At 41.6% G+C, this 27580-nt stretch overlaps 1 protein-coding gene across 1 annotated transcript; it reads right to left on the bottom strand.

The window, feature by feature from the left end:
• Positions 1 to 12016: 12016 nt before the first annotated feature.
• Positions 12017 to 26242, bottom strand: LOC311148381 (dihydrolipoyl dehydrogenase, mitochondrial-like). The gene is made up of 14 exons (XM_084185336.1): positions 26134 to 26242; positions 25123 to 25198; positions 20961 to 21040; positions 20745 to 20813; positions 20551 to 20620; positions 20303 to 20403; positions 19534 to 19677; positions 19327 to 19428; positions 18776 to 18966; positions 14662 to 14832; positions 13786 to 13975; positions 13174 to 13311; positions 12992 to 13081; positions 12017 to 12811 (listed from the first exon to the last, which is right to left on the bottom strand). The coding sequence occupies exons 1-14, from the start codon at positions 26170 to 26172 to the stop codon at positions 12746 to 12748; spliced, it is 1527 nt and encodes a 508-aa protein (XP_084041462.1). The 5' UTR covers positions 26173 to 26242; the 3' UTR covers positions 12017 to 12745.
• Positions 26243 to 27580: the final 1338 nt, after the last annotated feature.

Raw genomic sequence — 27580 nt, 5'->3', positions numbered from 1 at the left:
GACTGAGCCACGAGTTGAGGACCAATGCAATCAGATTCCCTCCCTCTTGCAAACATTGCGTCACCATCCCCTTCATTTGAGGAAGAGTACTGATGAAATATTTTATTAAATCAAATGTTTTGTGTGTGTGTAAAAAAAAAAAAAAGTTAAAATATCACATTACACTTTTAACAATAACAGAATGCATTTTAAACTTCACGCACAGTAGCACTTTTGTATGACTTAATACAATTATTTTATGGATAGGAGTGGGAAAAAAGGTTGTGGTTGTGCATTGATAAACACCAAATTCATCATTAACAATAAGTAATAAACTAAAGATGACACTTCTAAAAGCTTATTTCACACCATAGCCTGCTGAATTTTCAAAATAACTAAAAAATGTGGAACTACAAAAAAATAAAAAATAATATATATATATATATATATATATATATATATATAGATATAGAATTATTGTAAAATTAACTCTGTCCATAAGGTGTAGATAGTAAGTATAGACCGGAAGTAGAGGCCTGGGCGTTGTTGTTCACTAATTTACTCCAAGTAGGGAAAGGATGGTGGGGTTGAAAAGTAATAAAGGGGAATATATATATATAAAAAATAAAAAAAAACATGGGGGATTGGAAGTGATGCAGACAATTACATTGATAGAAGATACAATCTATCTGCAATATTAAGCTGATCCATCCCCCCGGAAAAAAAAAAAAAAAGTGGAACTGACTAGCCCATGGATTGATATTTCATGAAGAGTTTGGCATTCGACTAGCCATGTACACGCAGTTACAAACCTGCTAGTTAGCGGATGAGCAATATCCACCATCATAGTATGGATGAAGCCTGAGCTGGAATGTGAAGCTAACTGAAGCTGGTTCGCTTTAGAAAACCCTGAGTAGATCTATACTGAACAACAATATAAACGTAACATGTAAAGTGTTGGTCCCATGTTTCATGAGCTGAATTAAAAGATCCCAGAAATGTTCCATACACAAAACATATTTATCTCAAATTTTGTGAATATTTGTTTACATCTCTGTTAGTGAGCATTTCTCCATTGCCAAGATAATCTATCCACCTGACAGGTGTGGCATATCAACAAGCTGATTAAACAGCATGATCATTACACAGGTACACCTTGTGCTGTGGACAATAAAAGGCCATTCAAAAATGTGCAGTTTTGTCACACAACACAATGCCACAGATGTCTCAAGTTTTGAAGGAGTGTGCTATCGTATCTGAAGATTATGCCTTTGTTAAATGTTTTTCATGACGAAATGGAATGTTGGTTGTTCAGGCCAAAGGGGGGATGTTTTATGATGTTATTTGAAATGTGCCGCTTGGAGGGTGACGCCCGAGGGGAGACTGGTGATTGGCCAGAAGAGGGAGTAGCCCCTCCCTTTGCATTGTTTATAAATAGGAGTTAAACGATGAGACGACAGAACGGCCATAACAATCTGGGAGGCGTTCTCCAGGCAACGCGTGTCTGTGAATTTATGCTGTAACCTCGTGGTATGAATAAAAACTTCTGACACGATGCAGCATAACGGACTTTTTGTTCATCAGCAATATTACCACCATTCATCATATACGACATAATGGCGCCCAACGTGGGGCATGGGTTTGCGTCTCCTCTTTGTTTCAGTCAACCGCCGGCCTAACTCTCTCTGAAGCATGGCCGAAAAAGGGTGAGTGTGTTCTTACCGCTTCGGAGTTTGTTAGATTGGATATGACTTGTGTACATTGAGGGGATGTTCCATATGACCTGGCCTCAGGTGGTGTTTGTTGCTGGTCGACTGAAGTCTGCTAAATTTATTTCATCGGAAACGACAGTTAATTGGAATTTAGAGCATTAAACGGTAGGATTTAAGTATTGAACGTGTATAATTCATTGGTAACGGGTGACAATGGGTTAGTAGGGAATAAAGGTTGGAATACGTATGCATTTTTAGGGCACCGTGAATCTGGAAAAGACCTCGAAACGAGGCGACTTGTAATAATTATTATTATTATTATTAAGTGGGCTACAAATCCTGGGCTTAGTTAGACTGAATCAGGTTGATTTCTTAAGCGGGAATTATGAAGTGAATTGGTGTATTTATGTTATACTCCGCCTCTGGTCGACGGGAAATTGGTTTGGGGATAACCGCTTGATATGAGATTCATCTTTCAAGGCAGCATAAAGTTAGAAGGAGATTATTGATGATCATGGAAAATGATTGGGCCGCGGTGCGGGGTGTTCATTGGTATAGCTAGTAGGCTGCAGTTAGCTGGAGGTTGGTGTTAATGCTGGATTGTTTCATGCCACGTGGTGACTTGTTTTTAAGGCTTGATTGTATGGTTCGGGTCACGTGGTACATCGTGGCGAAATGCTAAATGCTAAGGCTTGAGGCTAAAGGCTAATTTTTGTAAGGCTAAAGTACATCATGGTGGCTGGATGCTAGTGCTAATTGTGTTTTGTGTCACGATGTACCGTAGGCTAAGCTAACTGCTAAGGTTGAATGCTAATTGTGTTGCGGGCTATATGCTAACGGATATCCTTAGAGATTCCGTTGCGACGGGTGAAAGTCTCTTAAACTTGTTTATGTGTTTGTAAGTCAGGTTATATGTTTTGTGAGCGCTGGTAAATGTTGTTTGATTATAAGGGGGAAATGGGAATTACAGCTGGACTGTTATTATGTTTGGGGAGAGAGAAGAGAGAATCTTTCTTCCACGGTGAAAAGTATTTTTGAATGGTTATGCGCATGCGTTTAATTTTGCGACACTACACTACAGAAAGGGGGAGTTTATGACACGAGATTAGGACACGTTTTGGTTTATGGCACTAAATCTACGACATGCGGTCGACGAAACAAAATGGTGGCGTAAGGTCATATGTTTGTTTGGGGTTTCTTGTTCAGGGGTTTAAGGGCTACCGGAAGAGAGAGGTGAACACGACTCTTTTAAAATCGTTAAAGTAACTGTTATGTGAACGTTAAACTATTTGGCGAGATGTAGTACATTTATAGATCAAATATATGGTGACGGAGTATAATTAATTAAAATAAGACTATTAAAATTAAATGAAAGGGTTTGGAGCGATCTATTTAGTAAATGATATTTGCGCATGCGTGGGATTCTGCAAAACAACACATTGGTTAAACTGCAGACAGAGGAACACAGACGACGGAACAAATAGGCACAGGGAGAGTTTAACACGAGTATTCTAGTTTAAAGATTGGTTAAAGATGAAACTTGTTTTGTAGCCTATTGAATTTATAAATTAGATATATGGTAGCGGATTATAATACATTTAATTAAATAATTAAATAACGGATTAAAATAAAATAAAAAGGTTTTTGGGCGATCTATAATTAGTCCTGAGTTAAAGTCTTACAGTGAATCATGTAGAACAAACGAATATTGAATGGTTGGAAATACTCAGTGACTGCATTAACGACTAAAATGTTATGTTGTGTCTTTGTTCTTCTGTCATATGAGAGGAACGCTAAGTGGGAGGAGCGAGGAGATACAGGAAGTGATCACGTCACGTGGCAGAGGATCAAGTCAAAAAAAAGGTTTTGGTACTGATTATGGTTACAAAATCTTTCCCTAACAGGATATGTGATGTTATGACGATTTTACAAGGGGCTTGGCAAATTCTATTTCAATAAAAGTTACATTTTGGAAGCTATGTGCATCACTGGGCTGGATTGCAGTTCGATTGGAAATCAGGTACTGACATTATTCTTTAAATTTATGATAATTAGGGGTTATAGAGCAAGGGGTTAAGGGCTTTGTTTAGGGGTATTTTAGTCTGAAGATGACTAACTTGCATTTACTTGCATTTGATGGGTTGTGGTAATATACTCAACACTAATTGATAAATTGGTGATATAGGAATAAAAAATTGGTTTTAAATTATTCATAATTTTTAATTGAGTTTTTAATGGGTTTTTATTTTTAATTAAAGGGTTTTTGAATAAGGCATTTAATTGAATGTTTTTAATATTCATATTTTATTTTATTTAAAAAATTTTTTGGGAGGAGAAAAAAAAAAAAAAATTTTTATATTTTTTCTTTTTTTGAAGGTTGTTAGGGTTATATTAATAATTTAAGGGGGGAAGCCTATATAACTTATACAGTCTAGAATAAGATAGTTCACAATAAAGGAATATAAAAGGGTGTTACAATGGGGAAAAATATATCAGGACTATGAGAGTCATTTCACGGGTGGAAATAGGGGTAATCCTTTAATTAAAGTGTTGCTAGGTTATCCGGCAAGTGAAACAAAAGTTGCCCTTCATTCTCAAACAAAAATTGATAAAATATGTCAGCGATAAGATAGGTTTAAAAAGTAGAGCTTAGGACGAGCAGAAACAACGATGAAGATGAATTCAGAAGACTGAAGAAAATGGGATGTCTGGGAACTTAAGGAGATGAGGAGGATGAAGATGAGTGATTGAGAGAGGTCATGGGTGGATATGACTCTGATCAGAAGGAAGTGGCAAGAGAGGAAAGAAGGATACTGGAGACTTGATCTCTGATGAAAGTTGAACGAAGGAGACAAGAGATTCGAGTTCTGATGAAGAAAGTGATGAAGATTTGGAGATTAAAGGTGTTGTATGTTCAAGAGGATTTTATCCTACAATGACTGGCAAAGAAGAAATAGGAGATATAGACCGAGGCGTATCAGGCCTGGAGGAAGAGACGACTTTGGGAGAGGTAAGGGAGCTAGAGGAACAGCTCGAGACGCTGAAGATATAGAAGAGACAAGGAGAAAACCTGCGGAGAACATTTTTAATCCCAAGAATTGAAGAAGAACACATTGAGGTCAAGAAGAGCCCACTAGTAAGAAGATGATGGAAGATGATATTTCGAGGACAGAACTTGGAACTAAGGTTGAAGAATACTGATATGTCAACGATGAGAAGAACCGGACGAAGAAAACTCAAGCAAATACAACTTATAACTGGTGGTGGAGAAGAAGAAAATAAGTGTTGGTTATGAAGAATCAGAGTGAATCAAATCAACAATCACTGTTACAGCTTCAACTGAACAATATCAAAGGCAATTGTACCAGCCAAGGGGGGACCAGATGTTCCATATCGATCGTCAGTTTCTGGACAGACACAGAATTGGAGAAGAAGAAACAGAGGAAGATCAACGAGCAAGTGAAGATCACCGGTGCTTCAGGTGAACACTAAATATTCTAGAGTGCCGAGAATATCCGGAAGGGGTGCATTGCTGAGAGCCTTGATTAGAGAAGAAGAGAAAATAGCTAACAGTTGAAACAACCGACAATTAGAAGTGATAGTGAATAGGGGAAAACTTTGTGTTCAGCCTAAAGAGGTTAAACATCTCATTAATTGATAACTAATTAGGATAGGGATTTGAGGTAGTACTTACTCTTAAAGTACTAATATTAGAAGATACTGTTATTGTAGTGTTGGGAAGAGAATTGAATTGTACAATAAGATGTCCACTAGACGACTGTCAGACAGTCTGTCTGAAAAGTTAATAGGGGTGACTGTTTATTCTGGGTTACATTCTTACACTAAGAGATTTGAGGTTAGGCTAAAAGGTGTTTAGTCGGTTTTGCCAAGTCTGTGTGTAATGAGTCAGAAGCAGGTGGGGAACTTTCCCAATCACATATTCTAAAAATTTGGTGGTAAGAGATTTTGTCAATAGATCAGGGGAAAAGGTTTTAAATGTTATGAGAGAAAAGATTAGATTAAAATAAGTTAGGAGAACTAGGGGTGAAGGGACTCTGAGACAGTAAGCTAAGTTTCAAAGTTAGTAGTGAGAGAGAACCGTAATGAATGACACTTTAGAATAGGAAGATCAAGGTAATTGTGGGTACCTTTTGTTATAATCAGAAGGTTTAAAGTTTAGAGGTAGAACTGAAAAGGGGAAAATTGGGGGAAAACTAGGAGTAAATAAGGACATGAACACTTCAGTCTATTAGAACAACAGGGAGAAGCAATTTAACTCTTTCAACATTGATAGGTATTAAAGTCATAAACATATTGCATTTGATTATAAGGGAACCAATACAGCACCAATTTTAGGGGGAAAAATACTTATTAGGGTTTAAGATGGGGACGTTTCTCTCATATGGAGAGATAATTATGGAGAATAAGTATTGTTATCAGGACCAGGAGTAGAAGGAGGTATAGTTTGGAATAGGGTTAGGAGTGACTGTTCACTTATGTTGCGTAATATTATAGAGAAAGGTTAGGGAGAATATATGTGTACTTATTTAGGGCAAGCATTAGAATTTGTTTCGGTTAGGAATTATTGGTTAAAGGGCAATGTAATTCATAAAGTAACGCTTATAATGGAAGATTTGAAGTCTGTGGAAGTTTTCACAGTCATTGAGGGAGTTCAGGAGGAGTAGAACTGAATGGACAGTAGTCACTCCAACAGTAGATAATACACAGAGGATAATGGGAAATTTTGCACTAGAAGTAATTAGGGTTGATACAGCAGCTAAATCAACTACTTTAAGGGTAACTTTGGAAGGGATTAATGATACTATGGCAATAGCAAATATAGGAGTAGGATACTGACAACAATTGTTCTGAAATTAAAGAGGTAGCAAGAGGGACTCAGGAGGTTATGGTACGAATGGGGTTAAAATAGAGCAGATAGAAACAATATAGATTAATCTGAAATGGAGAATAGAGATTCATCATGGAAGCTGCAGTATGGGGTCTTTTGATTTTGATGACAGAGGGGGGGGGCATCTGATCAGTGCTGCTCGTTCCTCTGTTGTGAAAATTAGAGATAGATTAACTCATTCTGTAGGGTCAGTGAGGAATCTTGAGGGTTGATGTCTGTTGGGGATGCCAGCCCAAGACGTGTTAGACGGTCGCGCGGCCTCTGACGGGTGTGGGTAAATGTTATGCTTTGTCATGACTGTGGTATCGGCAACAGTCATTGACCGATAAAATAATGTTGTTGTCAAAACAGTAGGGTTTAAGTGTTCTTGGGTGAAAAGATTACCCTATGAGCATTGGTTAGAGAGAAAGTAAAATCAGGTAATTGCAAACTCTGAAGTATTCAGGTGAAATATTGAGGGATAAAAGTGGTTTTTGCTCTAATAAAACATATGAGGTAAGGGGTATGTTTATGGAAAGATCAGATTGGGATGTTAGATGATAACTTTGGATAAGCATGACCTTAAGGGTAGTAATGACAAATAATAGGTTACTTTTTATATATCAGGTAGTAAGAAGAGCAGGACTTTGATGGTTAAAAGATTAGCTTTTGACTGACAATGTGACTATGGGAATTTTAGAGGATAAGGGGAAATTATGATAGAGTATATTCTTACCCTATGGGGATAGGATGTTGTTACAGGTCAACGTTTAAGCTTCCATATGAGGTTTTACCATTATAAGAGGGATAGCATTGGACACAGCTAAATCTAGGGTTAAAAGGGTGACATTACATTTACATTTTAGTCATTTAGCAGACACATGGCGACATGTCATAGTCTTCAAGCCTATCATTGAAGAATAAGTTTAAGGGAGAAGGGGGGACTTCATTCATGGTATGGTGTAACATTTGGGAAGATAATAAGCTTTGATAACACTGTGTGATGTTTGTACTGACTTTTGAGAAAGTTATGAGATTGAGATAGGTTGGAGAAGTGGTGCCTGGAGACAACACTCAGATGCCGGTGTGGACTGTTCCTGATCTGGATAAAGATGGACAAGTGGAACTGAGGGATAAATATCATTTTGGATTATTTGATGATTTTTCAAATTGTTTTTTCAATATTAGTATAATTTTTAGTGTGATTTATGAATCAAAGGGGGGAATGGATAATGTGATTCATGCATCATTTATGTATCATTTTTTAAATTCTTAGGTGAAATGGAGGTTTAATTTGAAAGTGGTTGTTTTGCAAAGGATACTGTTTGGTCGGTTATTTTCTTGTCATTCCAGAAGCATGTGGGAGAATATGTGGAGATTGGAATACTCAAACAAAGACAATATGACTGGAGGAGATGAAACAAGGAGGGTGTGGCTGATTCCATCATCAACAAGTCCATTGGAAGAGGACACTACAGGAAGAGGAAGTGTAGTGGACTACATTCCAGTGTCTGCAATGAAATATAGACATATTTGATGTGTAATACATAATTGTGTCATATTCTTAGGTATTGATTTTAGTAGAATGATGTTTGATGTTATTGAATGCAGATGAGGATCGTAGATGCTTTTGTTTATTTCGATGGGGTTAGGGACAGAGGGTTACGCAGGGAGAGATTCTCTTTCAGGTCCTATGGGTTGACCAGCCTGAGAGTGGATATTTATGGATAGGATTTTGTTTACATGGGTATTTAATTACATCATAGTTTCAAATGCATTTACATGAGTTATGAGGTTATCTGGAGTACCGACGGTGGTTGCCTGGGGCAGAGGGACGGTGAGAGAATTTTACTGTCTTGATTGATATGGATGGATGGCTGCTGGACAGTTTTTTGCTCTCACACTCCATAGAGATTTCTTCATAATTCATAGTAATGTGTTCATACTTCAGAAACAGTTGTTCATAATTCATAGTAATGTGTTCATACTTCAGAAACAGTTGTTCATAATTCATAGTAATGTGTTCATACTTCATAAATAGTTGTTCATATGTCATAGCAATGTATTTACACTCCATAAACAGGTATTTCATAGAAAGGTATTTACACTCTAGAGGAGAATGTTTTTGGGTTTAAGGTTAAGAATATTCAATGAGATAAATGGTTAATAGTCATAATCTTATTCTGTTTGTTTTCGAGACGTTTATTTCGTCTCGAAAGGGGGGAATATCGTATCTGAAGATTATGCCTTTGTTAAATGTTTTTCATGACGAAATGGAATGTTGGTTGTTCAGGCCAAAGGGGGGATGTTTTATGATGTTATTTGAAATGTGCCGCTTGGAGGGTGACGCCCGAGGGGAGACTGGTGATTGGCCAGAAGAGGGAGTAGCCCCTCCCTTTGCATTGTTTATAAATAGGAGTTAAACGATGAGACGACAGAACGGCCATAACAATCTGGGAGGCGTTCTCCAGGCAACGCGTGTCTGTGAATTTATGCTGTAACCTCGTGGTATGAATAAAAACTTCTGACACGATGCAGCATAACGGACTTTTTGTTCATCAGCAATATTACCACCATTCATCATATACGACAGTGCAATTGGCATTCTGACTGCAGTAATGTCCACCGGAGCTGTTGCTAGAGAATTTAATGTTCATTTCTCTACCATAAGCTGCCTCCAACGTTGTTTTAGAGAATTTGGCAGTACGTCCAACTGGCCTCACAACTGCAGAGTGACCACGTGTAAACACGCCAGCCCAGGACCTCCACATCCAGCTTCTTCACCTGCGGGATCATCTGAGACCAGCCACCCGGACAAGCTGATGAAACTGGGTTTGCACAACCAAATAATTTCTGCACAAACTGAAAGAAACCGTCTCAGGGAAGCTCATCTGCGTGCTCATCGTCCTCACTAGGGTCTTGACCTGACTGCAGTTCGGTGTCGTAACCAACTTCAGTGGGCAAATGCTCACCTTCCGTCACCACTGGCATGCTGGAGAAGTGTGCTCTTCAGGGATGAATCCCAGTTTCAACTGTACAGGGCAGATGGCGTTGTGTGGGTGAGCGGTTTGCTGATGTCAACGTTGTGAACAGAGTGCCCCATGGTGGGGTTATAGTATGGGCAGACATAAGCTACAGACAATGAACACAATTGTATTTTATCGATGGCAATTTGAATGCACAGAGATACCGTGACGCGATCGTGGCCCATTGTCGTGCCATTCATCCGCCGCCATCACGTTTCAGCATAATGCGCGGCCCCATGTCACAAGGATCTGTACACAATTCCTGGAAGCTGGAAATGTTCAAGTTCTTCCATGGCCTGCATACTCAGACATATCACCCATTGAGCATGTTTTGGATGCTCTGGATCGATGGCGTGTTCCAAATCTGTAACCAACGGATGCATACCTGTATTCCCAGTCATGTGGAATCCACATGTTAGGGCCTAATTAATTTATTTCAATTCACTGATTTCCTGGGTAACTGTAAATTGCTGCGTTTATATTTTTGTTCAGTGTAGCTTGCTTCGTAGGATATCCCTAAGGTTGGACCATTCTAACCAATGAGAGGGCAGATACGCGTGTGAACAACAGGCACAACTCCAATAAAGTAGTTTTTTCCCCAAGTTGCCGAAATGCCACGTGCGTCCACTTATTTTAATGCATTCGTAACAACCTAACCCTTTACGAAACGTATACTACCGGTCAAAAGTTTTAGAACACCTACTCATTCAAGGGTTTTTCTTTATCTTTACTATTTTCTACATAGTAGAATAATAGTGAAGATATCAAAACTATGAAATAGCACATATGTAGAAACCAAAAAAGTGTTAAACAAATGAAAATATGTTATATTTGAGATTCTTCAAATAGCCACCCTTTGCCTTGATGACAACTTTGCACACTCTTGGCATTCTCTCAACCAGCTTCATGAGGTAGTCACCTGGAATGCACTTAAATTAACAGGTGTGCCTTGTTAATTTGTGGAATTTCTTTCCTTCTTAATGCGTTTGAGCCAATCAGTTGTGTTGTGACAAGGTAGGGGGGTATGCAGAAGATAGCCCTATTTGGTAAAAGACCAAGTCCATATTATGGCAAGAACAGCTCAAATAAGCAAAGAGAAAAGACAGTCCATCATTACTTTAAGACATGAAGGTCAGTCAATTCGGAACATTTCAAGAACTTTGAAAGTTTCTTCAAGTGCAGTTGAAAAAACCATCAAGCGCTATGACAAAACTGGTTCTCATGAGAGCTGCCATAAGAATGGAAGACCCAGAGTTACCTCTGCTGCAGAGGATAAGTTCATTTGAGTTACCAGCCTCAGAAATTGCAGCCCAAGTAAATGTGTCACAGAGTTCAAGTAACAGACACATCAACATCAACTGTTCAGAGGACACTGTGTGAATCAGGCCTTCAAGGTCGAATTGCTGCAAAGAAACCACTACTAAAGGACACCAATAAGAAGAGACTTGCTTGGGCCAAGAAACATGAGCAATGGACATTAGACCGGTAGAAATGTGTCCTTTGGTCTGGAGTCCAAATTGGAGATTTTTGGTTCCAACCGCCGTGTCTTGGTGAGATGCGGTGTGGGTGAACGGATGATCTCCGCATGTGTATTTCTCACCGTAAAGCGTGGAGGAGGTGGTGTTATGGTGCTTTGCTGGTGACACTGATTTATTTAGAATTCAAGGCACACTTAACCAGCATGGCTACCACAGCATTCTGCAGCAACACACCATCCCATCTGGTTTGGGCTTAGTGGGACTTTCATTCGTTTTTCAACAGGACAATGACCCAACACACCTCCAGGCTGTGTAAGGGCTATTTTACCAAGAAGGAGAGTGATGGAGTGCTGCATCAGATGACCTGGCCTCCACAATCCCCCGACCTCAACCAAACTGAGATGGTTTGGGATGAGTCGGACAGCAGAGTGAAGGAAAAGCAGCCAACAAGTGCTCAGCATATGTGGGAACTCCTTCAAGACTGTTGGAAAAGCATTCCAGGTGAAGCTGGTTGAGAGAATGCCAAGTGTGCAAAGCTGTCATCAAGGCATAGGGTGGCTATTTGAAGAATCTCAAATATAAAATGTTTTTTAAATCTGTTTAACACTTTTTTGGTTACTACATGATTCCATATGTTATTTCATAGTTTTGATGTCTTCACTATTATTCTACAATGTAGAAAATAGTAAAAATAAAGAAAAACCCTTGAATGAGTAGGTGTTCTAAAACTTTTCACCGGTAGTGTATTTTGAATCAAATAAGCCTCACGTAGCGCAAATTACATTTGTTGACCAAATTCAACACTCATTGACCTCCATACAAAAATCCTCCCACTTGACAGATTAAACCCTTTCGCTCTGAGTAAGCTCCCTCTGCTGTTCCACACATGGCACTGAACACGGGAAAACACCACGCCAATGCATCACACATCTCTAGACTTCTGAATCGTTACTGCATTTATTTTTTTGTAGAGCTCAGAATTAAGCAAAATTGTATACACACAGAATGACAGAACACAGCCATATTTAAATTCAAGTATTGCAATTCATACAAGCCAGTTGCTGCTTGGGCCTTTCCAACTGCATCCTCCTTACACCTTTACAAAAGTTTCTTTTCGTTTTGCTTCAGTCTTAAAAAAAAAAACTTCAGTCATGACTCATCTCTTATTGGTAAATGCAGCAGTTGTCCACCCAAGCCAACCTACGGTCACGGTCATTCTCTGAAACTATGAATACTATACATCTCTGAGCAATGCACTAAGAAAGTGGTGTTGGGAAAATGCTAGATATCCTGCGACTATATATATATATATATATATATATATATATATATATATATATATATATATATATATATATATATATATATATATATATATATATATATAGTTAGTTATTTGATATAGCAGCGAACCATTCCAAGTAGAAATCTCTGGTCTATTTTTACCACCCAAACCCCCTTTGAGAACATTTCTATACCACATTAAAATGTAGTACACGGTTTGTCTTTGTATGTATATAGAGTATCCCCCTGAGGGGGTCACAGTACATTATGTGTCCCCCTCCTAAGGTGTGCGTTGCTTGTAGACAGACAGACAGTTCTGGGTTGGGGACGTTGTGGACTGAACGGGTATGTACACAGCTGTGCGAGCGAAGACAGTAGTTAAAAGTTGATAGCTTTCCCGAAGGAGGCTGCGAGGTTGGCTTCTCTGAAGGCCTCTGACACAGTCTGGAAGAGAGGGGTAGATGGGAGAAGAGGAGGTTAGATTGACTGGCATCTTCTGACAGGTGGGTGGTGTGGTTCCACAAATGTGGATGTGTGTGCATTTGAATGAAATTGTGGCTAGGCCCTATATCAATGGCATTGTTGAACTTCTACGACATGACTATGCTTGTGTGTTTAACTCACGGGATGGGCGTGGCAAACTCTGGCAACGTCCTCGCAGGACGCGCCGTACTCCATGGCGAGCGCCGCCTCGTTGATAATCTCTCCTGCCCCCTAAACACAAAGGGTCACCACAGTTAGCGTACAACTTCATATGTTATAACCCAAATTCTCTCTGCGAGGTAGCCTGAGGTGGCGTGACTCACAGAGCCCAGGATGTGAGCGCCCAATATCCGGTCGGTCTCCTTGTGGCCGAGGATCTTCACCAGGCCATCGGTGTCTGCGTTGGTTTTGGCTCGGCTGTTGGCGGCAAACGGGAACTTTCCCACCTTGTATGGGATGCCCTGCGAAATAGAGTTGAGGTTACAGTTATGTTTTACTTTCACGTTTCAGTGTTGATACTACATGTGCAATACTGGTCCTCTGTAGCTCAATTGGTAGAGCATGGCGCTTGTAACGCCAGGGTAGTGGGTTCGATCCCCGGGACCACCCATACGTAAAAATGTATGCACACATGACTGTAAGTCGCTTTGGAAAAAGCGTCTGCTAAATGGCATATTATTATTATTATTACTTTGAGGGACTTTGTCTCTTTTAGGTCAACAATTTTGGGGAAGGTATATCGCCACCCTGTGGCTAACTCTTACACCTTCAGGGATTTCAATGTCGTTTTAAAATCATAACTAGCAACACTTTAGCAGCTGAAATCCAAACAAGTCATTGATCCATTGAGCATTATATATAAAAGCCATGTCCACTACTTGATTTGGTCAAAACTATGAGTGTTGGTGTGGTGGGGTTGGGGATGTGTGCATCACCTCCTCTTTGAGCTGCTCCTCTGTCTTCCCCACCCATGCCACCTCGGGGTGTGTGTAGATGACAGAGGGGACACAGTTGTAGTCGATGTGCACGGCGCCCCCGGCAATGCCTTCCACGCAGATGATGCCCTCGTCCTCCGCTTTGTGTGCCAGCATGGGCCCAGCAATCACATCACCAATGGCATAGATACTAAGGAGGGAAACAGAATAAATAGGAGGGAAAGAGATCTTGGTGAGAGGCGGTTGGAGTATTAGGTGTATATTGAAAAAGCAGGCATTGTGTACAAAACATTAGAAAGACCTCTTTCCATTACAGACTGACCAGGTGAAAGCTATGATCCCTTTATTGATGTCACTTGTTCAATTCACTTCAAATCAGTGTAGATGAAGGGGAAGAGACAGGTTAAAGAATGCTTTTGAAGCCTTGAGACAATTGAGACATGGATTGTGTATGTGTGCCATTCAGAGGGTGAATGGGCAAGACAAAATATTTAAGTGCCTTTGAACGGGGTATGGTAGTAGGTGCCAGGCGGTTTGTGTCAAGAACTGTAACGCTGCTGGGTTTTTCATACGCAACTGTTTCCTGTGTGTATCAAGAACATCCAAAGGACATCCAGCCAACTTGACACAACTGTGTGAAGCATTGGAGTCAACATGGGCCAGCATCCCTGTGGAATACTTTCGAGACTTTGTAGAGTCCTTGCCCTGATGAATTGAGGCTGTTCTGAGGGCCAAAGGGGGTGCAACTCAATATTATGAAATTGTTCCTAAAGTTTTGTACACTCAGTGTATATTACATAGAGGGGTGTAGTGCTAGTTTGTCTATCTTGGGGATGTTGTATATTACAGAGGGGTGTAGTGCTAGTTTAGGTCTACCTGGGTACTTTGGTCTGGAAGCGGTTATTGACAGGGATGCGTCCCCTGTTGTCCAGCTCCAGGCCCACGTTATCCAGGCCCAGGTTCCTGGTGAAGGGCCGTCTGCCGATACACACCAGCAGCACGTCACACGTCAGAGTCTCGTTCTTCCCGCCGGCCGCCGCCTCCACACTGGAGAGACAACACACACGGTTAGGTTTGGTTAGTGCTTGGTCATTAGGGCTGTCCCAGACTAAAACAAATCTTGGTCGACCGAGAGTCGTCTGTTCTTTCGACCAATCAATTGGATTGAAATGTTTAAAAAAAATTCCATATATAAATTTTTTCCTATGTTTGAATACAATCAACTATATGTAGGCTACTGAGCTTGTCTGATGTTTTAAGCACTGTGATTAAAATTGAAGACACAAATTACTAAAGAGGGAGCCAGAGACCAATATAGCCTAACCAGAAGAACAAAACATGTTCCCGACCCCCCTCCTACTCCCGCTGCCACTGGCCTTTGCAGATTCTGCTGTTAAGCTCCTGAAGTTGCCGGTAATAGGCTACACCAGCGGTCGGCAACCTTTTCCATTTGGAGTGCCAAGTTATCCTACCATTTCTACTGATCTGCGTGCCAGTTATGATATTCATATGCACATTTTCGTGGAACAGTTTAATTTATAACAAAATCTTCATATCTCAAAATCAATGTCATGTGGTTAATCAACATTTTTTATGAAAATGATACAAATCTAAAAGTAACTTCTATTGCCAATGCCAATACGTAAAAATAGCCTACATAAAGCCAACAAATAAAAACATTGCAGCCTGTAGGTAGAAAATATATTGATAAAAATAAATATCCTACAAATCACATTGACAGACACAGCTGTAGGCTATTTAGTGCAAGGGATAATAAGTAATCAGGTAGGCCTATTTTATGACGTTTCCAAGGGATCAGAGCACGCCATGTCATTTTATTCCCCTTTCATGCTGAGTGGTAATCGAAAGGGAGCGAGAGCTGGAAAGATTTTTCAAATAGGCCACATTGAGGAACTATTGTCATTCTCAATGTATGTAAAAACAGACTTTGTTTACTTGCTGTTTGAGGCGAAGAATAACTTTATTTGAGAAGCTCCACAGTAATGGTGAGTTAAGAAATAGTGTCAGATCCCCAAATGGGCACATTTCTAGGCCTACATTTGCGCGCAGGTCAGGTAGACTAGGCCTACTTCTATATGCGTAATCAGTGCATGTCCTTACTCAAGATTGTCTTTTGTTTGGAGCGCTCCTGTCAATGAATAAATTGACAACTCGTAAATGGAATGAAATAAGTGTAGCCTAGGTTGTGTAGCCTAGGTTGTGTAGCCTAGGTTGTGTAGCCTAGGTTGTGTAGCCTAGGTTGTGTAGCCTAGGTTGTGTAGCCTAGGTTGTGTAGCCTAGGTTGTGTAGCCTAGCCTAGGTTGTGTAGCCTAGGTTGTGTAGCCTAGGTTGTGTAGCCTAGGTTGTCAAATCAAATCAAATTTTATTGGTCACATGCGCCGAATACAACAGGTGCAGACATTACAGTGAAATGCTTACTTACAGCCCTTAACCAACAGTGCATTTATTTTAAACAAAAAAGTAAGAATAAAACAACAAAAAAGTGTTGAGAAAAAAAGAGCAGAAGTAAAATAAAGTGACAGTAGGGAGGCTATATATACAGTAAAATAAAGTGACAGTAGGGAGGCTATATATACAGGGGGGTACCGTTGCATAGTCAATGTGCGGGGGCACCGGCTAGTTGAGGTAGTTGAGGTAATATGTACATGTGGGTAGAGTTAAAGTGACTATGCATAAATACTTAACAGAGTAGCAGCAGCGTAAAAAGGATGGGGTGGGGGGGCAGTGCAAATAGTCCGGGTAGCCATGATTAGCTGTTCAGGAGTCTTATGGCTTGGGGGTAGAAGCTGTTGAGAAGTCTTTTGGACCTAGACTTGGCACTCCGGTACCGCTTGCCGTGCGGTAGCAGAGAGAACAGTCTATGACTAGGGTGGCTGGAGTCTTTGACAATTTTGAGGGCCTTCCTCTGACACCGCCTGGTATAGAGGTCCTGGATGGCAGGGAGCTTTGCCCCAGTGATGTACTGGGCCGTACGCACTACCCTCTGTAGTGCCTTGCGGTCAGAGGCCAAGCAGTTGCCATACCAGGCGGTGATGTGTAGCCTAGGTTGTGTAGCCTAGGTTGTGTAGCCTAGGTTGTGCGCTCTGCAAACAACGTGTCCACTCCTACAATGAGTAAGACTGTAATAATAATATATTGAATGCATTAACAGAAATTACCGTAACCAAACAGGCATTGTAGATTAACAACAACCACAGACATGTGACTAACAGAAATTGAATAATGTGTCCCTGAACAAAGGGGGGGGGGGGGGGGGGGGGTCAAAAAGTAACAGTCAGTACTCCTCATGGACTGCACCAGATTTGCCAGTTCTTGCTGTGAGATGTTACCCTACTCTTCCACCAAGGCACCTGCAAGTTCCCGGACATTTCTGGGGGGAATGGCCCTAGCCCTCACCCTCCGATCCAACAGGTCCCAGACGTGCTCAATGGGATTGAGATCTGGGCTCTTCGCTGGCCATGGCAGAACACTGACATTGCTGTCTTGCAGGAAATCACGCACAGAACGAGCAGAATGGCTGGTGACATTGTCATGCTGGAGGGTCATGTCAGGATGAGCCTGCAGGAAGGGTACCACATGAGGAAGGAGGATGTCTTCCCTGTAACGCACAGCGTTGAGATTGCCTGCAATGACAACAAGCTCAGTCCGATGATGCTGTGACACACCGCCCCAGACCATGACGGACCCTCCACCTCCAAATCGATCCCGCTCCAGAGTACAGGCCTCGGTGTAACGCTCATTCCTTCGACGATAAACGCAAATCCGACCATCACCCCTGGTGAGACAAAACCGCAACTCATCAGTGAAGAGCACTTTTTGCCAGTCCTGTCTGGTCCAGCGAAGGTGGGTTTGTGCCCATAGGTGACGTTGTTGCCGGTGATGTCTGGTGAGGACCTGCCTTACAACAGGCCTACAAGCCCTCCGTCCAGCCTCTCTCAGCCTATTGCAGACAGTCTGAGCACTGATGGAGGGATTGTGCGTTCCTGGTGTAACTCAGGCAGTTGTTGTTGCCATCCTGTACCTGTCCCGCAGGTGTGATGTTCTGATGTACCGATCCTGTGCAGGTGTTGTTACACGTGGTCTGCCACTGCGAGGACGATCAGCTGTCTGTCTTGTCTTAGGCGTCTCACAGTACGGACATTGCAATGTATTGCCCTGGCCACATCTGCAGTCCTCATGCCTCCTTGCAGCATGCCTAAGGCATGTTCACGCAGATGAGTGTTTTTCAGAGTCAGTAGAAAGGCTTCTTTAGTGTCCTAAGTTTTCATTACTGTGACCTTAATTGCCTACCGTCTGTAAGCTGTTCCACAGGTGCATGTTCATTAATTGTTTATGGTTAATTGAACAAGCATGGGAAACAGTGTTTAAACCCTTTACAATGAAGATCTGTGAAGTTATTTGGATTTTTACAAATTATCATCTTTGAAAGACAGGGTCCTGTTTATATATATTTCTTATTATTATTTAATGTTTTTTTAGTATTTGTTTGGTATTCTTTCTTAAAATTGCATTGTTGGTTAAGGGCTTGTAAGTAAGCATTTCACTGTAAGGTCTACACTTGTTGTATTTGGCGTATGTGACAAATAAAATTTGATTTGATTTGATGATAAATGATGGTAATTAAGGGTAAATGTAGTACTGGTGATACTGGTGTGCCATCCCCGCGGCCTCCGCAATGGATTAGTCCACTCAGACAGGCGTCAATCAGACGTGTCACATGTACCATCATTTAAAAAAATTTGTTTGCCACTGCTCGACTAAAAAAAATCTCGGCCGACCAACAGCCTATCAACCAAACAATCGAACAGTCGACTAAATGGGGTCAGCCCTTTTGGTCATACAGTACATGCTGATGTTTAACTAGAAACTTGCAAGCACATTCATTTCAGTGACTTAGTTAATTCAGATTTAGATCCACCCTATACACACACACACACACACACACACTCCACTGGGGGATGGAACTCACGCCACGTCAATGTTGCCGTCGGGCCTCTTGATGCCGCCCATGACCTTGGTGCCCAGCTTGAACTTCATGCCCTGCTTCTGAAGGATGCGCTGGAAGTTCTTGGAGATCTCCATGTCGATGCCCAAGCCGCCCACGTGGCCCAGGAACTCCACCGCTGTCACCTTGGAGCCCAGACGCTGCCACACTGACCCCTGGTGAACAGGAGGCCAAACAGGATGTTAGACTGGACCCTGGATATTCCCCAAGAGATGCCTGTGGGGAAATCTGCAGGGAGTTATCTGGCAGCTGGAGGGTTACTGGTTTCAATATCCCTGTGTACTACCTACCGCCGTTGTGCCCTTGAGCAAGACACTACCCCTAAGTGCTCCAGGGGCTTTGCTCTGCCGCAGCCTGTGATGTGTGTGTTGTGTGTCAGGTTGGGTACTGAGACAGCAAAACATTTTAGAACATCAGTGCAAATGGACCAATAAAGCAATTATTGTATGGACACTTACTCTTTACAGACAATGCTGTAATCCTGTGTGTGTGTGTGTGTGTGTGTGGTCCCTCACCAGCTCCACCCCGATGACTCCGGCTCCGATGACGATGAGATGCTCAGGCACCTTCTTCAGGTCCAGGGCTCCCGTGGAGGACACCACCGTGTCCTCATCAACCTGACGGCACAGGAGGTTAGGAGAGTTAGGACACGGCTTTGCCCAGGACAACTAACACATCTGGTCACCTGCTACAAACTACTACTAAAGAGTACAGTAACGTACCTCGATCCCTGGAAAGGGCGTGACCTCGGAGCCAGTGGCGATGAGGATGTTCTTGCTGTTGATGACCTGCTCGCTGCCGTCCTCAGCCGTGGCCGTCACCTGGTTCTTGCCTGTGATCTTCCCATAGCCGTTCACGTGTGTCACCTGAGGAGAAACCGCCACATTACATCATCAGTTACATCATCAATTAAAGACGGGGTCAAGTTCACTACCGACCCTGTAACACAAAGAATACTGAGGGAAGCATCAAAACAGCCTGCTTTGGTATCAAACTGATGGATTCAAATTACAAGTGGGTTTAAGACAAAGTCCATTGACAATGTAATATCCGTAGAAGGTAGCTTCCATTCAAAGAAGATAGAGGACAGTCAAAACTGTTGTTTCAAGCTTATCCTGCTGAGGCGAAATCTCTTCACAAAGCTGAAGGAACTTAGTCATACTCTCGCTGTCAGCGTTTTGGTGGTTATAAAGGGATAGAACGTGGTTTGTACTTGAAATGGTATTGATTTCAGCATGCTATTTGGAGCACGCTAACAGGTTCTACCACTCGCATTGTTTTGCATGAGCTAATGCTACACTGTCTGTCTGACAAACAAACCCATGCTTATACCATACTGACTAACTAACCCATATTTTAGGATGCCGACTGCCAGGATCCCTATTTTAGTTGCCATTTATCCATAAAGTGAGCTACATTTGTCTAATTTGTGAACTAGGTCTATCATTAACAATGTAAGTAGGGAGGGACTGACTGTAGGTAAGGCCTCACCTTGTTCTGTTTGAATAAATGTGCAATGCCTCCTGTCAGTGCTTTGACTGCCCCGCTCTTCTGTGACATCATCTTCTCCAGGTTCAATGTGATTCCCGAGACTGGCACAGACAGAGAAAGACCGAGGGTCATGTAATGTTCGTAACTGGCATCCCTAAAAACTCAACAAAAGCCTGCACACCCTTCAGCTCTCTAGGACCAGGACTGGTGGTGACCACTGCTCGAGTCTAGCTGATGTAAACTCTTACTTTCAATGCCCCTGCTTTCAAAGTCCTTGCCATGGGCCTGGTGGTACAGGTAGGAGTTGTTCAGCAGGGCCTAGAACGTGACAGGCGAGAAAACAGACATTCTCCATGAATCCTCAACTCACAGATTAAATTGTGCAGTGTTGCACAATAACACCCAGTAAAAGTTCAATAAACTCCTCATTCACAATGTTTACCTTTGAGGGGATACAGCCGACATTCAAACAGGTCCCGCCTAGGGTGGGATTCTTTTCCACACACACCGTCTGTAAAATAGAAAACGTGGTTGTTGAACAATTATCACAAGATGGGCATCACTATTAATTAGGCTTAAGCCTACATTTACTCCATCCGCTTCGTCCACTCCATGGGGAGCAGAATGAAGGGTTAGCCTAGTTAAGACTTAACGTTACCTTGAAACCAAGCTGGGCTGCTTTGATTGCGGCAACATATCCACCAGGACCAGAGCCCACCACTGTGACATCAGCATCAACTGTAGGAGAGCAAAAAACATGTTTATCAGAGGAGCAACAAGTTAGAGGCACATACTGGTATTGCATTCACATTCTGAATATGTTCGCATACAGTTTGATAAGTGCAGCGCCGCTAATTATCTTATTGGACATTGGATTGCCTGGAAACCCGACGTTGAATCGCATTGAATTTTACGTCGGGAAGAAATTAGCGTTAGAATCAGGAAAGTTCTCTCACAACCTCTACAAGCCAGAATGTTGAATAAAATGATATTTTAACGTACTTTACCGGTTGTCCGTGTGGTTGGTCCTTTTGGCGTTAGGAACGTGAGACAATATATCGACAGGAAAGTATAATTACATCAACTTTTCAAAGCGCTGGTAGTTCCATCAGATTTCTATCACCTGAAGCATGCTCAGAACATTTTACATTTTAGTCATTTAGCAGACGCTCTTATCCAGAGCGACTTACAGTTAGTGAGTGCATACATTTTTCATACTGGCCCCCCGTGGGAATCGAACCCACAACCTTGGCGTTGCAAGCGCCATGCTCTACCAACTGAGCTACAGGAGGCCAGAACCATGTAAACACCAGCACGAGCTACGTATCGTATGTAATTTTTATCTTGTGAGCATCCTTCAGGTGATAGAAATACACTACCGGTCAAAAGTTTTAGAACACGTACTCATTCAAGGATTTTTCTTTATTTTTACTATTTTCTACATTGTAGAATAATAGTGAAGACATCAAAAATATGAAATAGCACATATGGAATCATGTAGTAACCAAAAAAAAGTGTTAAACAAATCAAAATATATTTTATATTTGAGATTCTTCAAATATCCACCCTTTGCCTTGATGACACTTGGCATTCTCTCAACCAGCTTCATGAGGTAGTCACCTGGAATTCATTTCAATTAACAGGTGTGCCTTCTTAAAAGTTAATTTGTGGAATTTCTTTCCTTAATGCGTTTGAGCCAATCAGTTGTGTTGTGACAAGGTAGGGGGGGTATACAGAAGATACAGTGAGGGAAAAAAGTATTTGATCCCCTGCTGATTTTGTATGTTTGCCCACTGACAAAGAAATGATCAGTCTATAATTTTTATGGTAGGTTTATTTGAACAGTGAGAGACAGAATAACAACAACAAAATCCAGAAAAACACATGTCAAAAATGTTATAAATTGATTTGCATTTTAATGAGGGAAATAAGTATTTGACCCCCTCTCAATCAGAAAGATTTCTGGCTCCCAGGTGTCTTTTATACAGGTAACGAGCTGAGATTAGGAGCACACTCTTAAAGGGAGTGCTCCTAATCTCATCTTGTTACCTGTATAAAAAGACACCTGTCCACGTTCTGGGGCTCCATGCAAGATCTCACCTCGTGGAGTTGCAATGATCATGAGAACGGTGAGGAATCAGCCCAGAACTACACGGGAGGATCTTGTCAATGATCTCAAGGCAGCTGGGACCATAATCACCAAGAAAACAATTGGTAACACAATACGCCGTGAAGGACTGAAATCCTGCAGCGCCCGCAAGGTCCCTCTGCTCAAGAAAGCACATATACATGCCCTTCTGAAGTTTGCCAATGAACATCTGAATGATTCAGAGGAGAACTGGGTGAAAGTGTTGTGGTCAGATGAGACCAAAATGGAGCTCTTTGGCATCAACTCAACTCGCCGTGTTTGGAGGAGGAGGAATGCTGCCTATGACCCCAAGAACACCATCCCCACCGTCAAACATGGAGGTGGAAACATTATGCTTTCTTTGGGGGTGTTTTTCTGCTAAGGGGACAGGACAACTTCACCGCATCAAAGGGACGATGGACGGGTGAGAACCTCCTTCCCTCAGCCAGGGCATTGAAAATGGGTTGTGGATGGGTATTCCAGCATTACAATGACCCAAAACACCCGGCCAAGGCAACAAAGGAGTGGCTCAAGAAGAAGCACATTAAGGTCCTGGAGTGGCCTAGCCAGTCTCCAGACCTTCATCCCATAGAAAATCTGTGGAGGGAGCTGAAGGTTCGAGTTGCCAAACGTCAGCCTCGAAACCTTAATGACTTGGAGAAGATCTGCAAAGAGGAGTGGGACAAAATCCCTCCTGAGATGTGTGCAAACCTGGTGGCCAACTACAAGAAACGTCTGATCTCTGTGATTGCCAACAAGGGTTTTGCAACCAAGTACTAAATCATGTTTTGCAGAGGGGTCAAATACTTATTTCCCTCATTAAAATGCAAATCAATTTATAACATTTTTTACATGCGTTTTTCTGGATTTTATTGTTGTTATTCTGTCTCTCACTGTTCAAATAAACCTACCATTAAAATTATAGACTGATCATTTCTTTGTCAGTGGGCAAATGTACAAAATCAGCAGGGGATTAAATACTTTTTTCCCCTCACTGTAGCCCTATTTGGTAAAAGACCAAGTCCATATTATGCCAAGAACAGCTCAAATAAGCAAAGAGAAACGACAGTCCATCATTACTTTAAGACATTAAGGTCAGTCAATCCGGAAAATGTCAAGAACATTTAAAGTTTATTCAAGTGCAGTCACAAAAACCATCAAGCGCTATGATGAAACTGGCTCTCATGAGGACCGCCACAGGAATGGAAGACCCAGAGTTACCTCTGCTGCAGTAGATAAGTTCATTAGAGTTACCAGCCTCAGAAATTGCAGCCCAAATAAATGCTTCACAGAGTTCAAGTAACAAACACATCAACATCAACTGTTCAGAGGAGACTGTGTGAATCAGGCCTTCATGGTCGAATTGCTGCAAAGAAACCACTACTAAAGGACACCAATAAGAAGAAGAGACTTGCTTGGGCCAAGAAACACGAGCAATGGACATTAGACTGGTGGAAATGTGTCCTTTGGTCTGGAGTCCAATTGGAGATTTTTGGTTCAAACCGGCGTGTCCTTGTGAGACGCGGTGTGGGTGAACGGATGATCTCCGCATGTGTAGTTCCCGCGGTAAAGCATGGAGGAGGAGGTGTTATGGTGTGGGGGTGCTTTGCTGGTGACACTGTCTGTGATTTATTTAGAATTCAAGGCACAGTTAACCAGCATGGCTACCACAGCATTCTGCAGCGATACGCCATCCCATCTGGTTTCGGGTTAGTGGGACTATCAATTGTTTTTCAACAGGACAATGACCCAACACACTCCATGCTGTGTAAGGGCTATTTGACCAAGAATGAGAGTGATGGAGTGCCGCATCAGATGACCTGGCCTCCACAATCCCCCGACCTCAACCAAATTGAAATGGTTTGGGATGAGTCGGACCGCAGAGTGAAGGAAAAGCAGCCAACAAGTGCTCAGCATATGTGGGAACTCCTTCAAGACTGTTGGAAAAGCATCCAGGTGAAGCTGTTGAGAGAATGCCAAGAGTGTGCAAAGCTGTCAAGGCAAAGGGTGGCTATTTGAAGAATCTCAAATATAAAATATATTTTGATTTGTTTACCACTTTTTTGGTTACTACATGATTCCATATGTGTTATTTCATAGTTTTAATATCCATCTTCACTATTATTCTACAATGTAGAAAATAGTAAAAATAAAGAAAAACCCTTGAATGAGTAGGTGTTCTAAAACGTTTGACCAATAGTGTACATACGAGACGTAGCTCCTGCTGGTGTTTACATGGTTCTGAGCATGCTTCAGGTGATATAAATCTGAATGTCGTCCCGTGTAGCTCAGTTGGTAGAGAATGGCGCTTGCAACGCCAGGGTTGTGGGTTCGTTTCCCACGGGGGACCGGTATGAAAAAATTTATGCACTCACTAACTGTACGTCGCTCTGGATAAGAGTGTCTGCTAAATGACTAAAATGTCAAATGTAATCCACTACCAGCGCTTTGAAAAGTTGATGTAATACTTTCCTGTCGATATATTGTCTCACATTCCTACCGCCAAAGGGACCAACCACACGGACAACCCCAGTAAAGTACGTTAAAATATCATTTTATTCAACATTCTGGCTTGTAGAGGTCGAGAGGGAACTTTCCTGATTCAAACGCTAATTTCTGCCAGATGTAGAATTCAATGCAATTCAACGTCAGATTTCCAAGCAAGACACTGGAGTGATAAATGTTGACTTACTTTGCGCTTTGTCAGAGTATGTTCTGATGGAGAGAACAGTTGCACCCTGGAGCCTATTCGGGAGTTGGTGGCTACGCTATATGTGATAGGAGAGGACAAATTGGGCCAATGAGCAATCAGAAAGATTTTACTATAATGTCAGCATGTGCTGTACGTATATGGCTCTGCTGTGTGACCGGTTGTTGTCATCCATGTCGTGTAGTCAGTATAAATGTTGGTTATCTTTTTCTAACTCAGTGCTCTAGAATGAAAGACAAATTCCTGCAAAGGAATGGGTAATGTAATATAATCTGAACTTCAACAGATAGCAAGTGTTTCAGATTATTCTCACTACTGTAGCTTGTTTTCAAGTATTGAGCAAATGCTCAAAGACATAGCTTGTTAGCTAGCTAACAACAGTGTTCAAATTTTTATAACTATATAATGAATCAAATAACTTTACAAACCAGGTTGAATGCGCAGTTTGAGTCACTGATGTAACATTAGAAGCAGTCAAAGCAGAGGGCAAAATGGTGTTCTTTACATCCACAAACAAGCTCGCGAGTTTGACAGACACTCGGGGATGATGTCAACTTCGTCATTCGCGATGGGATGCTTGTTGGCTAATGGTACTTAGGTAGCTAGCTAGTTAACGTTACAGTAGCTTGATTGGAAATTGATTATTTCGTAATGACATTAACGTTAGCTTATGAAAGCAATAATGTTAACCTAACCAGCAATAATGTTAGCACATGCCACACACCAAGGCTCGAATGGGACGGCTAGAAAGCGCAAACTTGCTAACACTGCTAGCCAATTTAGCTTTAGAGTACTCGCTAACGATAGGCTAGCTAGATGCTAGCTAGCTAATGAAGTAATTGAGGGTTTTAGCTAGCATATGCTATGCTAGGTAGCTAGCCAGGCCTGGACACCATAAATCACGTTGGGTAACTGCCCAAGGTATGTAACTTTTAGTTATATTTATTTCGGACAACTTGAACTGGTAATTGGCATATCATTATTTTTCCTTACCGTTGCCAGAGTGCGATATACTTGATTCCAGCTCTGCATTTTGACTGTGTCCCTTTACAGGCTGCGTAACCTACAGCAGGCGGATCATCCAAGGACTCACGAAATTGCGCTTGCGCAGTAACAATCGAGGAAACGCAAATACTGCTGGTCGTCCAAACAAGCGTTACAGAAATCTTTCACTGGTAAAAAATAATAAAATAGTACGGAGTTAGGTAGGAGGATTTAGAAATGTTGTAAAACGTGATTGACCACACACTCTAGCACAGTAGGTGGCGGCATGCACCTTTAACGTTGGTTAGCGGTCGCCATTATATCATAGAAGAATAAGAAACAATTTAATAAGACAGGGATTTGTGTCTTAAACAGTGGTGTAAAGTACTTAAGTAAAATTACTTTAAAGTACTACTTGAGTAGTTGTTGGGGTATGTGTACTTTTACTCAAGTATGACAATTGGGTACTTTTTACACCACTGGTCTTATACATGAATGTAACTTACTCATCAGTGTCAATGCAATAGGCATATTAGTTACCTAGCACAAAATATTGTGTCTATCCTAGATAGTATTTGAGACAAAAGGCCCTGAAATGTCATTGTTTTGCAATCAATCATGAAGTATGTCAATGTAACTGTGTGGGATGTAGCTCAGTTGGTAGAGCATGGCTTTGCAACGCCAGGGTTGTGGGTTCGATTCCCACGGGGGGCCAGTATGAAAATATATAGATATATAAAAAATGGCATATTATATATTATATATTTTAAGTGCGTATTGTGCAGGTCTGATGCCGAAAAAGAAAGGAAATTCTTACCTACTTTTTTATTTTATTTTATTTTAGCCAAAAAATTAGTGTGTAGTTCCAGTAGTTAGTGACACTGCTACATGGCAAAAAAAAGTAATGAACTACTGAAAACACTAACAAGATTTTAATTTAGTTCAACTACCACCAAGCTACTGCAAAATGTAGTTGAATTACTAGTTGAACTACATGTAGTTGTAGTGAATGCAGAGCTGCTCTAGGGAGACGCTTAAGTCAAATGCAATGGTCTCTTCTTCTTCAATGAGGTTTAACGGTGGTTGGCATCCAATAAATGTTGCATTACCGCCACCAACTAGACTGGGGTATAAATCCCTTATACTTTGCGTGGAAAAACTGAAAAAATTAACAAATACCCATCCATCTAACCCTACACTCATTAAAACCCCACCACCCTATTCCACTATTTAAACCAATCTAGTCCTGCCAACGGCCTGGAAGGACAGGACACCACCACTCAACACACCCTGTAACTCTTCTGACGTCAAATCTCGTACACCCAAAAACGTATCTGCAGCTCCCACCACAACCTCTATTTTCTACGACTTACGTTCCATCCCTGCAGTACAGTTGATAACCATGGCTATGAATGCTAAAAAGCCAATCTTACTGAAGCATATATCATTCGTTGGC

The sequence above is a fragment of the Coregonus lavaretus genome (assembly GCF_964263955.1).
Source record: "Coregonus lavaretus genome assembly, chromosome: 21".
Taxonomy (NCBI): domain Eukaryota; kingdom Metazoa; phylum Chordata; class Actinopteri; order Salmoniformes; family Salmonidae; genus Coregonus; species Coregonus lavaretus.
The sequence above is the reverse complement of the archived record's forward strand: the minus strand, read 5'-3'. Positions and strand labels throughout refer to the sequence as shown.

What these genes read in the sequence shown, in the direction of transcription:
- LOC311148381 (XM_084185336.1), bottom strand. Translation starts at nt 26,172, where the DNA reads ATGCAGAGCTGGAATCAAGTATATCGCACTCTGGCAACG. An exon ending in TGAAAGCAGGGGCATTGAAA is followed by an intron (nt 20,404 to 20,550) that starts GTAAGAGTTTAC and finishes TGTCTGTGCCAG; the next exon opens with TCTCGGGAATCACATTGAAC. An exon ending in CGCCCTTTCCAGGGATCGAG is followed by an intron (nt 19,429 to 19,533) that starts GTACGTTACTGT and finishes CTGTGCCGTCAG; the next exon opens with GTTGATGAGGACACGGTGGT.